General features: G+C 39.8%; 1 protein-coding gene across 5 annotated transcripts in view; it reads right to left on the minus strand.

Moving 5' to 3' along the window:
- LOC133546053 (phospholipid-transporting ATPase IA-like) overlaps nt 1-18167 on the minus strand; it is a 441030-nt gene that overhangs the window by 4762 nt on the left and 418101 nt on the right. For 4 of the 5 annotated variants that reach the window (XM_061891880.1, XM_061891879.1, XM_061891878.1 and 1 more), the window contains one exon: nt 1-5324. This exon is cut by the window's left edge and continues 4762 nt beyond it. In XM_061891880.1, coding sequence (XP_061747864.1) covers nt 5227-5324 — 98 coding nt within the window. In that variant the 3' untranslated portion in view covers nt 1-5226. Of the gene's footprint in view, nt 5325-8070; nt 8370-18167 lie in introns of all 5 variants that reach the window. The other variant, XR_009804972.1, reaches the window with a different exon arrangement.

The following is an 18167-nucleotide window of genomic DNA, read 5'->3' on the forward strand; positions in this document are numbered from 1 at the left end:
GCGTACTTCACATGCACATGCACACACACGCACACACACACACACACACACACACACACACACACACACACACACACACACACACACACACACACACACACACACACAGTCAGAAGTCGTATCTCCCATAGGGAGAAGAAAGCCATCGCACAGACATGAAGTATTAAATACAATAATTAGAAATAAACCGAGCAGTAACAATATTCACCACTGAGAGACGTTTAAGTAAGCGCCGTGTCCTGTGGGGGTGGTGGTGGGGGGGGAGGGGGCGGGGTCAAAGGTTACAAAGCCAGTCAAATGCAAAAATGTGTGTACGTCTCCGAATATAAAAATACAAATCCACAAAATCATAACTCTGGGTTGCCGTGGATAATCCAGGGTATTTTTTCTCTCTCTCTTTGTTAGCTAATGGCACTTATGTTGGAAGGGTCTCAATCTCGTTTTTTTTGTTTTTCCCCCCTTTTTCTGAACGTGTGCGTCCTACGCCGGCTCCTAAACGGAAACGTAGGCACCTTTGTGATGGCGGGGGGGCGAGGGGGATGTGTGGAATGCTATCGTCCATCGAAAACCAATCCCGAGCGGAAAGCAGGCACAGGATTCAATACATTGCTTGAGAAAGGAAGAGAAAATGTGTGTAGAAGAGAGGATGAAGGCATGATGCAGATGTAAGGCGCTTCCTTTAGTGCGGGGAATGAAAAGTAAGTGGGAGAAAGTGGCGGTCGGGGGGTTTTAAAGGGGAACATTATCACCAGACCTATATAAGCGTCAATATATACCTTGATGTTGCAGAAAAAAGACCATTTGTTTTTTTAACCAATTTCCGAACTCTAAAAGGGTGAATTTGGCGATTTAGACGCCTTTCATTTGATAGCCTGTCGGAGCGATGACCTTTCACCCGTGACGTCACAACACGAAGCGTTCTGCCATTTTCTCAAACAAATTACACAAACCAAGTCAAATCAGCTGTTATTTTCCGTTATTTCGACTGTTTTCGTCGGTGTGTTGTCGGACGGTGTAACAACACGATCAGGGACGGATTCAAGTTGACTTACGTGGAGTGTGCTAATCAGACATATCAATGGTCACGGCATGCTAATCGATGCTAACATGCTATTTAGGCTAGCTGTATGTACAATATTGCATCATTATGCCTCATTTGTGGCTATATTTGCATCCAGCCTTTCCCTCCACCCACATTTAATGCCAAACAAACACATACCAATCGACGGATTTAAGTTGCACCAGTGGTCAAAAGATGCGAAATTCCCTTGTTTGTTCTGCACACCGACGATAGCGATGCTACGACAGAGATGGCAAGAATGTGCGGATATCCTGCGACACTCAAAGCAGATGCATTTCCAACGATAAAGTCAGCGAAAGCACAAAGGTGAGTTTTGTTGATGTTATTGACTTATGTGCTAATCAGACATATTTGCGCAAGGCATGACTGCAAGCTAATCGATGCTAACATGCTATTTAGGCTAGCTGTATGTACATATTGCACCATTATGCCTCATTTGTAGCTATATTTGCATCCAGCCTTTCCCTCCACCCACCCACCCACATTTAATGCCAAACAAACACATACCAATCGACAGATTCAAGTTGCACCAGTGGTCAAAAGATGGGAAAGTCCCTCGTTTGTTCTGTTCTGTCGTAGCATCGCTACCCACGATAGCGATGCTACGACAGAGATGTGTGGATATCCTGCGACACTCAAAGCAGATGCATTTCCAACGATAAAGTCAACAAAATCACAAAGGTGAGTTTCGTTGATGTTATTGACTTATGTGCTAATCAAACATATTTACGCACGGCATGACTGCAAGCTAATCCATGCTAACATGCTATTCAGGCTAGCTGTATGTACATATTGCATCATTATGACTCATTTTGTCACACCGCGGTGAGGGAAGTCTTGTCTTGGTTTTTCTGTCTTGTGATTTACGTGTTTTATTTTGAAAAGCTACCCTCTTGTTTCAGATCACGGGTCCTTCCTCTTGTGTCACCAGTCTGACGTCATCCCTGATCCCTCATTGTGTCCACCTGTTTCCATCATTCCATATCCTATTTAAGCTCACGCCTCTTTTTGTCCGTTGCCAGATCGTCTCGATTATCGTGCCTTCTAGCGTTCATGTCCATGTCCTCGAAAACCCTCTTTGTCTTGCTCCTGTTTTCCTGGTTCCCCCTTATGGATCAAGCAGTTTTTTGCTGTAATTTTGAGTTGACTTTTTCCTCCTTCGAGCTTCCTTGCTTATCCTTTGTCTACCTAATGGGTGAGTTTTTGTTTTTCCAAATTTCGAATTTATTGTCTCATTGAGTGATTTTTTGTTATTCATAGTCAGTGTATGTATATATATATATATATATATATATATATATATATATATATATATATATATATATATATATATATATAGGTAGTTTGGTGTTTTTTTTCTCCTGTTGGAGCGCTTTTGGTTTATTTATATTGATATTATTTTTTTCTTTAGAATTTCCTTAGATTAGTATTCCTCCTTATTTTTGTGGAGTGATTTTGAGTTAATCGTTTATCCTCGGAATTATTTTTCCGCGTATTGATTATTCTTGCGAAATACTTTTTGCACTTGAGGTAAAAAGTTGTTTCAAAATAAAATATTTATTTTTTGAACTTCCTCTCTGCATCTGGGTCCTCTTCTTACTCCGAGTCGTAACAATTTGTAGCTATATTTGCATCCAGCCTTTCCCTCCACCCACATTTAATGCCAAACAAACACATACCAATCGACGGATTCAAGTTGCACCAGTGGTCAAAAGATGCAATCATTGGTTAGAAGGCGATCGCCGAATTTGTCCTCGTTGCCGCTGTCTGTCGTGATATGGCTCAATAGCATCAGTTTCTTCTTCAATTTCGTTTTCGCTACCTGCCTCCACACTCCAACCATCCGTTTCAATACATGCGTAATCTGTCGAATCGCTTGCGCCGCTGAAATCCGAGTCCGAATCCGAGCGACTATGCTATACCTTTCTGTGCTATCCGCCATCTTTCACGCTGTGACGTCGCAGGAAAATGGACGGGTGTTTATAACGATGGTTAAAATCAGGCACTTTAAAGCCGTTTTTCGGGATATTGCGTGATGGGTAACATTTTGAAAAAAAACTTGGAAAAATAAAATAAGCCACTGGGAACTGATTTTTAATGGTTTTAACCCTTCTGAAATTGTGATAATGTTCCCCTTTAACCGAATTCACGAGTACTTCACGGGATTGTACACGCGACTGCTCTTTGGCAAGCCGACCTTTTAGAATCTTTGACTCGGGGACGCCCGGTCACGAGGAAGGGCGTTCAGCGGGGGTGTGACGGTACACGACCTCGACGTTATCGCTACTCAACAAGTCTCAATGTAATAAGCAAGTAGCAAACACAGCGCCAAGGAGAAGCCTGAGCTTGAAAAAGCCACTTTCGCCGTAAAGGTCTTCTGCTTAGGGAACACTTGGCCTTTCCGGTAAAACCCAGTGCAACTATTACATTCGCTCATCGACCAATTTGGGGTTTTACTAGAAAATAAACAACTCTTAAAAAAAAAAAAAGAAATACAGAGGTACCTCAACTTGTCCCTCGCCTAACATATCAAAGACTAGTGCTGTATACTTAGCCATCATATGAACATCATGGATGTTCTCTGTATCTTCATCCAGGTCATTATATTTTGTCCATCATTTTTTTGGCCTGGATTCGCAGTCATTTTTTCTCTCTTTTTAGCTTGTAGTTTTGATGTAAGCTACTGTGGTAAATTATACCGTGTACCATTTTCTTATATGATTGTGAACTAGCATGTGTTTGTATTTGGTCACAACATCCTTAAGAGCAGGAGTCACCAACCTTTTTGAAACCAAGAGCTACTTCTTGGGTACTGATTAATGCTAAGGGCTACCAGTTTGATACACACTTAAATAAATTGCCAGAAATAGCCAATTTGCTCAATTTACCTTTAATAAATAAATCTATATATAAATCTATATGTCATTCTGTCGTACATTTTTTTTCCTTTTACGGAAGGTTTTTTGTAGAGGATAAATGATGAAAAAAAACACTTAATTGAACGGTTTAAAAGAGGAGAAAACAGGAAAAAAAGGAAAATAAGATTTTGAAACATAGTTTATCTTCAATTTCGACTTTTTAAAATTCAAAATTCAACCGAAAAATATGAAGAGAAAAACTAGCTAATTCGAATCTTTTTGAAAAAAATTTAAAAAATAATTTATGGAACATCATTAGTATTTTTTCCTTATTAAGATTAATTTTAGAATTTTGATGACCCGTTTTTTTTCTTTATTTATTTTATTTTTTTTTCATGAAAAAGGGACGTTTTTGTCATGAAAAAGGGACAATTTTGTGGTTGGTGCACTAATTGTAAGTGTATATTGTGTTTTTTATGTTGATTTAATTTTAATTTTAATAAAAAATTCTTCTGCGGCCCGGTACCAATCGGGCCGCGGCCCGGCCCGGTGGTTGGGGACCACTGTGCTACATGTACCGTTTCTCAAACAATATTTGTCATTCAAACCTTTGTTTTTTAAAAGGCATTTTACGAGTTAAAATTGTGCCGTTTATTTTTTTAAGGGGGGGCGGGGGGGAGGGGGTGGGGGGCAATGAAATTGATTTCAGATACAAGAATTTTGAGTTAAGAAGCAATGAAGCTGGTAAGTTGAGGTACTTCTGTACTGCGCGGCAAAAGTGCCAAGGAGAAGGCAGAACTTGAAAACCCCATGCTAAGGTCTCCTGGTCGGGGAGCACTAGGCCTTCCGTGTAAAATATCCAAGCTGAAACTATTCGTTCCGCACATCAGGCGATTAAGGGATTTAGTAAAAAAAAAATTAGATATTAAAAATGGTACTACAGAATTACCTGCTGCGATATTTTCATTTTAAAACTCATTCAAGCGTTTTTTTTTCCCCAAAATGAACCTTCACGCCGAGCTGTACCGTGAGCGCGGCGTACCGTCACACCCCTCGCGTCTCGCGCTTCCATTTTTACCGGTTTCGCTTCAGCGCTCGTAACCGTTCTCCAAAAAAATCGAGCAAACGTGCTCGTTGCCTTCCTCAAAGAATCCATGGTCCCATTCGTATCTGTCTGCGGTCGTACTCATCGTCCACCCCACCAAAAAAAGCGTCACCCGCCGTCCAGGAACAAGAAAACCACCAAGCGGGTGGTCGCAGTGGCACTGGCGACTGATTGGCGGGCGCTCACCACTCCCGGCTCCTCTCTTTGGTGGTGTCGTACGCCCGGATCACCTCCGACTGAGACACCACGCCGTTCTCGTCTTGGGAAAAGGCGTAGCCGTCTGCCGAAGAAGACAGAAGGCATTAAAAACTGAAAAGGTAAAAACCAATTGATTAGACAAAGAACAAAAAAAAAAAAAAAAGAGTACAAAGGGTTGTGTGCCAGAATAAATAAAATGAAATAAATAATCAAAATTAATATCAATGAAAAAGCAATTATAATTCAGGAATACTATTTAATGCAGGGGTCACCAACCTTTTTAAGAGCTACTTCTTGGGTACTGATTAATGCGAAGGGCTACCAGTTTGATACACACTTAAATAAATTGCCAGAAATAGCCAATTTGTTCAATTTACCTTTAATAAATAAATCTATATATATATATTAAAAAATGGGTATTTTTGTCGTACATTTTTTTTTCCTTTTACGGAAGGTTTTTTGTAGAGAATAAATGACGAAAAAAAAACTTAATTGAACGGTTTAAAAGAGGAGAAAACAGGAAAAAAAATGAAAATTAAATGTTGAAACATAGTTTATGTTCAATTTCGACTCTTTAAAATTCAAAATTCAACCGAAAAAAAGAAGAGAAAAACTAGCTAATTCGAATCTTTTTGAAAAAATTGAAAAATGAATTTATGGAACGTCATTAGTCATTTTTCCTGATTAAGATTAATTTTAGAATTTTGATGACATGTTTTAAATAGGTTAAAATCCAATCTGCACTTTGTTAGAATATATAACAAATTGGGCCAAGCTATATTTCTAACAAAGACGAATCATCATTTCTTCTAGATTTTCCAGAACAAAAATTTTAAAAGAAATTCTAAAGACTGTGAAATAAGATTTAAATTTGATTTTAAAGATTTTCTAGATTTGCCAGAATTTTTTTTTTTTATTTTAATCATAAATTTGAAGAAATATTTCACAAATATTATTCGTCGAAAAAAACATAAGTTCAATGAAGAATTTAATTAAAATGTATTTATTATTCTTTACAATAAAAAAAAAATACTTAAACATTGATTTAAATTGTCAAGAAAGAAGAGGAAGGAATTTAAAAGCTAAAAAGGTATATGTGTTTAAAAATACTAAAATCATTTTTAAGGTTGTATTTTTTCTCTAAAATTGTCTTTCTGAAAGTTATAAGAAGCAAAGTAAAAAAATACAATAATTTATTTAAACAAGTGAAGACCAAGTCTTTAAAATATTTTCTTGGATTTTCAAATTCTATTTGAGTTTTGTCTCTCTTAGAATCAAAAATGTTGAGCAAAGCGAGACCAGCTTGCTAGTAAATAAATAATATTTTAAAAATAGAGGCAGCTCACTGGTAAGTGCTGCTATTTGAGCTATTTTTAGAACAGGCCAGCGGGCGACTCATCTGGTCCTTACGGGCTACCTGGTGCCCGCGGGCACCACATTGGTGACCCCTGATTTAATGTATAACCCAGGGGTGTCAAACGTACGGCCCGAGGGCCGGATCAGGCCCGCGGACAGGTTTTAGTCGGCCCACAGGATGAGTTGGCTAAGTATAAAAATGAGCCAACATTTTTGAAAGAAAGAAACTGCTGTTCTAAATGTGTCCACTAGATGTCACAATAGCAATTATTTGTATCTTTGTAGATTAATAATAATAATAATACATTTTATTTGGTATAGCGCTTTTATGAATACTCAAAGACGCTTTACAGGATACAAAATTAAAATATAAAACAGTTCAAAGTCATAATATAAAATACAGGAAATATAAAAGAAGTACATTGTAAAATACGTAATAATACAGGACATAGATTATGCTACAGTGGGGCAAAAAAGTATTTAGTCAGCCACCGATTGTGCAAGTTCTCCCACTTAAAATGATGACAGAGGTCTGTAATTTTCATCATAGGTACACTTCAACTGTGAGAGACAGAATGTGAAAAAAAATTGTAGGAATTTTAAAGAATTTATTTGTAAATTATGGTGGAAAATAAGTATTTGGTCAACCATTCAAAGCTCTCACTGATGGAAGGAGGTTTTGGCTCAAATTCATTCATTCTTTCCTTAACACGGATCAATCGTCCTGTCCCCTTAGCAGAAAAACAGCCCCAAAGCATGATGTTTCCACCCCCATGCTTCACAGTAGGTGTGGTGTTCTTGGGATGCAACTCAGTATTCTTCTTCCTCCAAACACGAGTTGAGTTTATACCAAACCACCTAAATAACATCCCGTAATTTGATTTTGATATTATTTTTGTATCTTGACAGATTTAAAATCAACACCAATGAGTTTACTGATGATTTTTACATAATTTATTCATAAAGTATAAACAACGACAAATAAAGATAGACTACTATTAACCGCAACATGTTAGTGTAAAACAAACCCAACAACATTATGATTTGTGCATTTCCAGAATGTGCTTTTTCTATTTTTAAACAAAGAAAACAAACTGAAGTTGTCTTTATTTTTACGTTATCGTGCCGTTATTTTACCAGTCCGGCCCACTTGAGAGTATATTTTTCTCCATGTGGCCCTGACAACCCTGATCTATATATTGTATTATTTTGTTTGTGTTGTTCACTTGAGTCATATTGCCATCATAATGCAGTCTACACATATATCTTATGTTTGACTGCCATCTGCTGGTCACACTTATCATTAACCTTAAAGGTAAAAAAAAACAAAAAAACATTATATATTGTATTATTTTGAAAATAAAAAAACAACAACATCAAAATGGCTCCTGCATGCTTCAGAGAAGGAAGTTTGGACACCCCTGGTCTAAAGGTTACTCGCTAAATTCCGAAAGTTTCTTTTTGTGTCTCACCTTGGGGTCAAACGAGCGGATCAGTAGGCTACCTGTGGGGCCCGGTCGGTCAACTCAAAGGAGCGTGCTGAGCCGTGGGGGACTGAGGGGGGGTGGGGGAGGGATAACAGCGCAACATTTCATCATATCCCCGTGTTTTTTTTTCCTTTCAAAAAGTGGGCTCACGTCAGAACACAGCAGGCACACGAGGGAGAGGAACCAAAGAAAAGACGAAGGGAAGAAACGGAAGGGACGTCTAACGAGGAACTACGGTGGAGGCGTAACAAAAAAGGGTCACACAACAAGCGACTGGTGCCCACCTGAGAGACAACAAACAAAAGCAAACTGATCAGACAAAAAGCACACGACAGAACACAAATGAACGAAACACAAAATCAAAAATGTTATCTCGTTTGTTGTGGGCTACATCTAAAAACGGACTATCATCGCCTAATTAGGAATGTGAAGCTTAAGAGTCAACACTAGAACTAAAAAGGAGAAGGAAGATGTCGACATTTTGCATCTGCAGTCTCACTACTGCAAGTCTTAGTTTTGATGTTGTTTTTCTTGGATAAAGCCCTAAGAATACCACTTGATCTACCGTACTTGAAGATTATGTCAAAAAGGAATAGGTTAAAGTGAAAGTTAAAGTACCAATTATTGTCACCATACTTGCCAACCTTGAGACCTCCGAAATCGTCCCTGAAAAGTTAGTGCTGCAAGGGCTTCTCTGTATTTGGGGCGGCATGGCGTAGTGGGTAGAGCGGCCGTGCCAGAAACCTAAGGGTTGTAGGTTCGCTTCCCACCTATTGACATCCCCAAAAATTGTTGCCGTTGTGTCCTTGGGCAGGACACTTCACCCTTGCCCCCGGTGCCGCTCACGATGGTAAATGAATGAAGAATGAATGATTGGTGGTGGTCGGAGGGGCCGTAGGCGCAAACTGGCAGCCGCGCTTCCGTCAGTCTACCCCAGGGCAGCTGTGGCTACAGATGTAGCTTACCACCACCAGGTGAGAATGAATGATGGGTTCCCACTTCTCTGTGAGTGCTTTGAGTATCTAACAATAGAAAAGCGCGATATAAATCTAATCCATCATCATCATTTGTTCTGTTGTGTTTATGTTGTATTACGGTGCGGATGTTCTCCCGAAATGTGTTTTGTCATTCTTGTTGGGTGTGGGTTCACAGTGTGGCGCATATTTGTCACAGTGTTAAAGTTGTTTATACGGCCACCCTCAGTGTGACCTGTATGGCTGTTGAACAAGTATGACTTGCATTCACTTACATGTGTGTAAAAGCCGCATTTATTATGTGACTGGGCCGGCATGCTGTTTGTATGGAGGAAAAGTGGACGTGACGACAGGTTGTAGAGGACGCTATTGTTGTCCGGGTGGAAATCGGGAGAATGGTTGCCCCGGGAGATTTTCGAGATGGGCACTGAAATTCAGGAGTCTCGAGAAAATCAGGAGGGTTGGCAAGTATGATTGTCACACACACACTAGGCGTGGTGAAATTTTTCCTCTGCATTTGACCCATCACCCTTGTTCACCCCCTGGGAGGTGAGAGGAGCAGTGAGCAGCAGTGGTGGCCACGCCCGGGAATAATTTTTGTTGATTCAACCCCCAATTCCAACCCTTTGATGCCGAGTGCCAAGCAGGGAGGTAATGGGTGCCATTTTTATAGTTTTTAGTATGACTCGGCTGGGGTTTGAACTCACAACCTACCAATCTCAGGTCGGACACCCTAACCACAAAGCCACTGATTATTTGATCATTGCAAAAACAAATAAAAAAATTAACTCTAAAGGCTTTAGTGGCCACATGCGTGGACAGCACCTTTTAGCTACTCAGTGGCCTAGTGGTTAGAGTGTCCGCCGGTAGGTTGTGAGTTCAAACCCCGGCCGAGTCATACCAAAGACTTTTAAAATGGGACTCATTACCTCCCTGCTTGGCACTCAGCATCAAGGGTTGGAATTGGGGGTTAAATCACCAAAAATGATTCCCGGGCGCGGCACCGCTGCTGCTCACCGCTCCCCTCACCTCCCAGGGGGTGATCAAGGGTGATGGGTCAAATGCAGAGAATAATTTCGCCACACCAAGCGTGTGTGAGACAATCATTGGTACTTTACTTTACTTTTTAGCTCTTATTTTTATAAGTGTGTACACTACTGAATTTGAGTCTTATGGCCACTTATGTGGACACTTACACTGCCATCTGGTGGAGTTGGAAGATTATAACATATAATGGAATTTGGGGGTTAAAAAGTGTAAAAATAAGAATTAGCATGTCACTAAACATGGAGTACACATTTGTTACTTATGGACTAAGCATAAAAATAGATGATTCTTAGTTTTTTATTGTAATTAGGGTCCAATAAGCCCAAATAACAAAGAGAAATTAAAAAAAAAAAGCATGTAAACAAACAGCTTGCGCCTTAATAGGTTTTTAATATAGCTCGCATTATTTTTTGTTATTTAATAGAGTAGTTGTTTCACTCTACAAATACTAGAAAAAAATGTGTTTAGGTTACTCGATATTGTAAAAAACAAATACAAATTAAGCCAGTTAGCCCAATTAGAAATTCTAGTAATTCATTTTTAAACAGAGCAATGTTTACAAGATTTCATCAACTGGGAAAATCCATTGTTAACATTTCAGTTTAAAAAATAATACGAAACAAAGGCAAAAAAAATCTAACATTTGATCCAATGTTAACATTCCTGGTTCCTCCCCAAAAAATGTTATGTATTTGTTACTGTGAGAAAAATTGAAAAACTACAATACGTCAACAACACGGTGCAACAGTAGGAAAAATCAGATTTTCCATTGGATTGTCAAGCAAACGAGAAAATATGAGAGCATAAAATAATGATGCTGTCTGAATACTTTTGGTCTTTAACAAAAGAGTAAACCGAGGCACAAAATGATAGAAAGGAGACAAACAAAAAAGGTGACGACAAGAAAAAGAAAACAAGGTTCTGACAAGGCCTCCACTTGACAGCTCGTTATTCGATACGCTGTCGTCCTCATGCTGGAAGTATTTAGCGTCGCTAATCCTCCGTGAAGGTGCCTCATCTGCTAAAGGCGGCACTTCCTGTTTTGGCGTTCGAGGTTTTTTTTTTGCTTTTACAAAGACAGAACAGTTGCATCAAACCCGAAACTGTAGCTAAAAAAAAGCCCACTTTTAACAGAAAATGGACGGCACTTTCACACAGCGACATATCATCCTGCGCTGACATGAATTAGTCGGGGCCGATCAATTGATCAAACGACGACTGAAAATGAACGTGATAATCGATAAATTGCGATGTTCGTGTGTGTGCTTCTTTTCGTTGTGACTCGCTTCCATTGTTTCTCCCTAGCACAGTCTTTTTCAACTTTTTTTGAGCCGAGGCCCATTTTTTTGCGTGGAAAAAATCTGGAGGCACACCACCAGCAAAAAATATTTAAAGGCCTATTGAAACCCACTACCAGCCATCACGCAGTCTGATAGTTTATATATCAATGATGAAATATTAACATTGCAACACATGCCAATAGTTTACTAAATTACATTTTTAAATTTCCCGGGATTTTCGTCTTGAAAACGTTGTGTAATGATGACGTGTATGCAAGACGTCACAGGTTTTAAGGAAATATGAGCGCTGCACACACACACAGCTAAAAGTCGTCTGCTTTAACGGCATAATTACACAGTATTTTAGACATCTTTGTTGCTGAATCTTTAGCAATTTGTTCAATTAATATTGGAGAAGTCACAGTAGAAAGATGGAGTTGGGAAGCTTTAGCCTTTTGCCACAAAAAAACACGGTGATTCTTTGTTTAAAATTCCTGGAGGTGAAACTTTATTATGGATTTCAAGCAAATATGAATCACGACGGAAAGTCAACCAGCAGGTTTCGGCGAGAAAATTGTGGTAAAAAGTGACTTCTTACCAGAGAAAAGCTGAGCTTCTGCTGTCCATAGCTGCCGTCGACTCCCCGAGACATTGGCGTCAAGACACCCGTAGACGTACAACTCCGACTATCAGGTAATATTTAACTCACTAAAACACTAGCACACAATAGAAAGATAAGGGATTTCCCAGAATTATCCTCGTAAATGCAATCGCGTTTTTTCTTCTTTTTTCTAGTCCTTCACTATAAATTTCCTCATCCACCAATCTTTCATACTCGCTCAAATTAATGGGGAAATTGTCGCTTTCTCGGTCCGAATTGCTCTAGCTGCTGGTGGCTATGATTGTAAACAATGTGAGGATGTGAGGAGCTTATTTTTTTTAATCTTTTTTTTTTTTCTAGTCCGTCGCTATCAATATCCTCAAACACAAATCTTTTATCCTCGCTCAAATTAATGGGGAAATTGTCGTTTTCTCGGTCCGAATAGCACTTTTTGTTGGAGGCTCCCATTAAAAACGTGTGACATCATCGTCTGCGATTTCCGGTAGAGGCAGGGCTTTTTTCTTAACACCGAAAGTTGCAAACTTTATCGTGGATGTTCTCTACTAAATCCTTTCAGCAAAAATATGGCAATATCGCGAAATGATCAAGTATGACACATAGAATGGACCTGCTATCCCCGTTTAAATAAGAAAATCTTATTTCAGTAGGCCTTTAACTTAGTAGCCGATAATGACAGTAAAAAGTCCTCGCAATTGTTAAATATGGCTTTAAACCATAACCAACCATGCATCACAATAGCTCTTGTCTCAAAGTAGGTGGCTTTTCCTGTTTTGTTGGTATTTTCCTGTAGCACTTTCATGTCTTCCTTTGAGCGCTATTCCCTGCAGTTGCTTTGTTTTAGCTAACAATAATATTTAAGTTGTTGCTATCCTTCTTTGTGTGGATATTGTTGTCATGTCGTGTTCGGATGTACTTTGTGGACGCCGTCTTTGCTCCACAGTAAGTCTTTGCAGTCGTCCAGCATTCTGTTTTTGTTTACTTTGTAGCCAGTTCAGTTTGAGTTAAGTTTAGCAGAGCCATCTCTAAGATTCAATGCCTTTTCTTAGCAGTACTCGCCTTTTGTTTATTTTTGGTTTAAGCATTAGACACCTTTTTACCTGCACGCTGCCTCCCGCTGTCGTCTGCATATTGCGATCACGACAAACCATCTTCGTCTCACACGACGTGTTCCCGACATCTAAAAAGTAATTAGCTACCTGCGCTGTACAGACACTCAACAACGACACATTAACTGCGACTTCTAATAACAGGTTTGCAAAATATTTTTAAATAGGCAAAATTACATCATCTCCCACGGCACAGCAGACTGTATCTCACGGCACAGTTGTTGAAAAACACTACCCTAGCAGAATGAGATGAAAAGAGTGAACCCTCTTGTCAATCATCCACAATATTTGTCACTGCGGGTGGAAGCGAGACTGCTATCCTACAAACTAGGAGGAATAAAAACATTTGGGAGTAGTTCTGCTTCGAAAACAAATGAGCAATATGAGCCCATCAACACGGACAAACCAGCCAATATCCTGGATTTGCTGGGAATGGATGGCATCAAAAGGAGACCACAAAACAAACCGCCTGACCCAGTTTTACCAAAAACCGCGCTCGCATATACAAACCCCGTTTCCATATGAGTTGGGAAATTGTGTTAGATGTAAATATAAACAGAATACAATGATTTGCAAATCATTTTCAACCCATATTCAGTTGAATATGCTACAAAGAGAACATATTTGATCTTCAAACTGATAAACATTTTTATTTTTTGCAAATAATAATTAACTTTGGAATTTGATGCCAGCAACACGTGACAAAGAAGTTGGGAAAGGTGGCAATAAATACTGATAGAGTTGAGGAATGCTCATCAAACACTTATTTGGAACATCCCACAAGTGTACAGGCTAATTGGGAACAGGTGGGTGCCATGATTGGGTATAAAAACAGCTTCCCAAAAAATGCTCAGTCTTTCACAAGAAAGGATGGGGCGAGGTACACCCCTTTGTCCACAACTGCGTGAGCAAATAGTCAAACAGTTTAAGAATGTTTCTCAAAGTGCAATTGCAAGAAATTTAGGGATTTCAAAATCTACGGTCCATAATATCATCAAAAGGTTCAAAGAATCTGGAGAAATCACTCCACGTAAGCGGCATGGCCGGGAACCAACATTGAATGACCGTGACCTTCGATCCCTCAGACGGCACTGTATCAAAAACCGACATCAATCTCTGAAGGATATCACCACATGGGCTCAGGAACACTTCAGAAAACCACTGTCACTAAATACAGTTTGTCGCTACATCTGTAAGTGCAAGTTAAAGCTCTACTATGCAAAGCGAACACCATTTATCAACAACATCCAGAAACGCCGCCGGCTTCTCTGGGCAGTGGTGAACATGCCCTTTCCCAACCACTTTGGCACGTGTTGCAGCCATGAAATTCTAAGTTAATTATTATTTACAAAAAAAAACAACTAGTGATCTGATTGGCTATCGCAACTGTCTATCAACTGTATGCCCCCCGCATTGTTGATTCTGAAGGCCCCGGGCAGATTTGGTACAGCATGGCAACATAAGCTCGCTGAATTCTGATTGGATACATACTAAAACTAAAACAACAGCACTGGAAGGAGCATAATATGACATGAAGAGAATACGAATATTTTTAGATATTTAGGGAATGTCAATTAAAAAATACTTTTATCTTTAATTATGATTAGGATTTCGGATTATATGAGGTCAGCAGAGAAGGCCTTGCCGGCTCTGAAATTAAAGCTATATTTGGTGTCAAAATAATATTTTTTCTAGCAATATATTGATTGTTCAATGTTTTCGCGAGCTCCTTTCAAACAGGTTCGGACCAGCCTCTGTTGCTCGGCAGTCCCTATCGCAATGTTTTCAATCGGACGAGTTTGTACCTTCCACACTTTTTTGCGTCTCCCTGTCCTGTTTAGAAGCCAGCGTTCACGGACTGTGTGAAAGGGGCTCGGCAACAGGGCGGACGGTGAACTACGGCACCGACTCACCTCTGTCACACCTCAGATACGGACCACTGATTAGCAGACTTCATGTTGCGAGTCCACGTTGTTTATACAAAAAGTCGACAAGGGTAGGCGAGGGTGAAAGGGGCGCTTGAGTTCAACATAACAGGGCAGGAAGCATAGAAAGTCCTGTGCGAAAGGGGCTAAGGCAGGGGTGTCCAAAGTGCGGCCCGCAGCTAATTGTTTAGTGGCCCGCCACACATTCTGGAAATGCTATTGCAAAAATAAATTAAAAAAACACTAAAAAAAAGTAGAATGAGGTGAAATCTAACGGGGAAAAGTTGCAATGTTGACACAAAGCTGCTGTTTGTTTTTCTTTATTTTGCTCTTATTGCCAATGCTATAAAAAAAGTAAAAACAATTTTTTTTTAAATTATGAATTATCGACCTATTTAAGGCTCCAATTACTTCAAACATTTCACTTTATAATGGTTTATATGGAAAATATTATGTGCATATACTGTGTGGTTGCCATATACAAAAGAGCATAAAACCAACAAAATAATAGTTCAAACGTAAAATCGACAGATATATCTGAAGTTGATCTCGTAACTTAAAGGGGAACATTATCACCAGACCTATGTAAGCGTCAATATATACCTTGATGTTGCAGAAAAAAAGACCATATATTTTTTTAACCGATTTCCGAACTTTAAATGGGTGAATTTTGGCGAATTAAACGCCTTTCTATTATTTGCTCTCGGAGCGTTGTGACGTCACCTAGGGAGTCAACCGCCATTTTCTCAAACACATTATAAACGTCGAGTCAAATCAGTTCTGTTATTTTCCGTTTTTTCGACTGTTTTACGTACCTTGGAGAGATCATGCCTTGTCGGAGGCTGTAACAACACGATCAGGGACGGATTCAAGTTGATTTACGTAGAGTGCGCATGCCGTGCTAATCGATGCTAACATGCTATTTAGCTAGCTGTATGTACATTTGTTGCTATATTTGCATCCAGCCTTTCCCTCCACCCACATTTAATGCCAAACAAACACATACCAATCGACGGATTTAAGTTGCTCCAGTGCCACAAGATGCGAAAGTCCCGATCGTTTGGTCTGCACATTTTACCGGCGATACTAAGGCAGACATGGCACAGAGATGTATGGATATCCTGCAGATGCATTTCCAACGATAAAGTCAACGAAATCACAAAGGTGAGTTTTGTTGATGTTATTGACTTATGTGCTAATTAGACATATTTGGTCGCGGCATGACTGCCAGCTAATCGATGCTAACATGTTATTTAGGCTAGCTTTATGTACATTTGTTGCTATATTTGCATCCAGCCTTTCCCTCCACCCACATTTAATGCCAAACAAACACATACCAATCGACGGATTTAAGTTGCTCCAGTGCCACAAGATGCGAAAGTCCCGATCATTTGGTCTGCACATTTTACCGGCGATGCTAAGGCAGACATGGCACAGAGATGTATGGATATCCTGCAGATGCATTTCCAACGATAAAGTCAACGAAATCACAAAGGTGAGTTTTGTTGATGTTATTGACTTATGTGCTAATTAGACATATTTGGTCGCGGCATGACTGCCAGCTAATTGATGCTAACATGTTATTTAGGCTAGCTTTATGTACATTTGTTGCTATATTTGCATCCAGCGTTTCCCTCAACCCACATTTAATGCCAAACAAACACATACCAATCGACGGATTTAAGTTGCTCCAGTGTCACAAGATGCGAATGTCCCGATCGTTTGGTCTGCACATTTTACCGGCGATGCTAAGGCAGACATGGCACAGAGATGTATGGATATCCTGCAGATGCATTTCCAACGATAAAGTCAACGAAATCACAAAGGTGAGTTTTGTTGATGTTATTGACTTATGTGCTAATTAAACATATTTGGTCGCGGCATGACTGCCAGCTAATCGATGCTAACATGTTATTTAGGCCAGCTTTATGTACATTTGTTGCTATATTTGCATTCAGCGTTTCCCTCCACCCACATTTGATGCCAAACAAACACATACCAATCGACGGATTTAAGTTGCTCCAGTGTCACAAGATGCGAATGTCCCGATCGTTTGGTCTGCACATTTTACCGGCGATGCTAAGGCAGACATGGCACAGAGATGTATGGATATCCTGCAGATGCATTTCCAACGATAAAGTCAACGAAATCACAAAGGTGAGTTTTGTTGATGTTATTGACTTATGTGCTAATTAGACATATTTGGTCGCGGCATGACTGCCAGCTAATCGATGCTAACATGTTATTTAGGCTAGCTTTATGTACATTTGTTGCTATATTTGCATCCAGCGTTTCCCTCCACCCACATTTAATGCCAAACAAACACGTACCCATTGACAGATTTAAGTTGCTCCAGTGCCACAAGATGCGAAAGTCCCGATTGTTTGGTCTGCACATTTTACCGGCGATGCTAAGGCAGACATGGCACAGAGATGTATGGATATCCTGCAGATGCATTTCCAAGGATAAAGTCAACGAAATCACAAAGGTGAGTTTTGTTGATGTTATTGACTTATGTGCTAATTAGACATATTTGGTCGCGGCATGACTGCCAGCTAATCGATGCTAACATGTTATTTAGGCTAGCTTTATGTACATTTGTTGCTATATTTGCATCCAGCGTTTCCCTCCACCCACATTTAATGCCAAACAAACACATACCAATCGACGGATTTAAGTTGCTCCAGTGTCAGAAGATGCGAATGTCCCGATCGTTTGGTCTGCACATTTTACCGGCGATGCTAAGGCAGACATGGCACGGAGATGTATGGATATCCTGCAGATGCATTTCCAACGATAAAGTCAACAAAATCACAAAGGTGAGTTTTGTTGATGTTATTGACTTATGTGCTAATCAGACATATTTGGTCGCAGCATGACTGCCAGCTAATCGATGCTAACATGCTATTTAGGCTAGCTGTATGTACATTTGTTGCTATATTTGCATCCAGCGTTTCCCTCCACCCACATTTAATGCCAAACAAACACGTACCCATTGACAGATTTAAGTTGCTCCAGTGCCACAAGATGCGAAAGTCCCGTTCGTTTGGTGTGTACATTTTACCGGCGATGCTAAGGCAGACATGGCACAGAGATGTATGGATATCCTGCAGATGCATTTCCAACGA

Source organism: Nerophis ophidion, linkage group LG29 (assembly GCF_033978795.1).
Source record: "Nerophis ophidion isolate RoL-2023_Sa linkage group LG29, RoL_Noph_v1.0, whole genome shotgun sequence".
Taxonomy (NCBI): domain Eukaryota; kingdom Metazoa; phylum Chordata; class Actinopteri; order Syngnathiformes; family Syngnathidae; genus Nerophis; species Nerophis ophidion.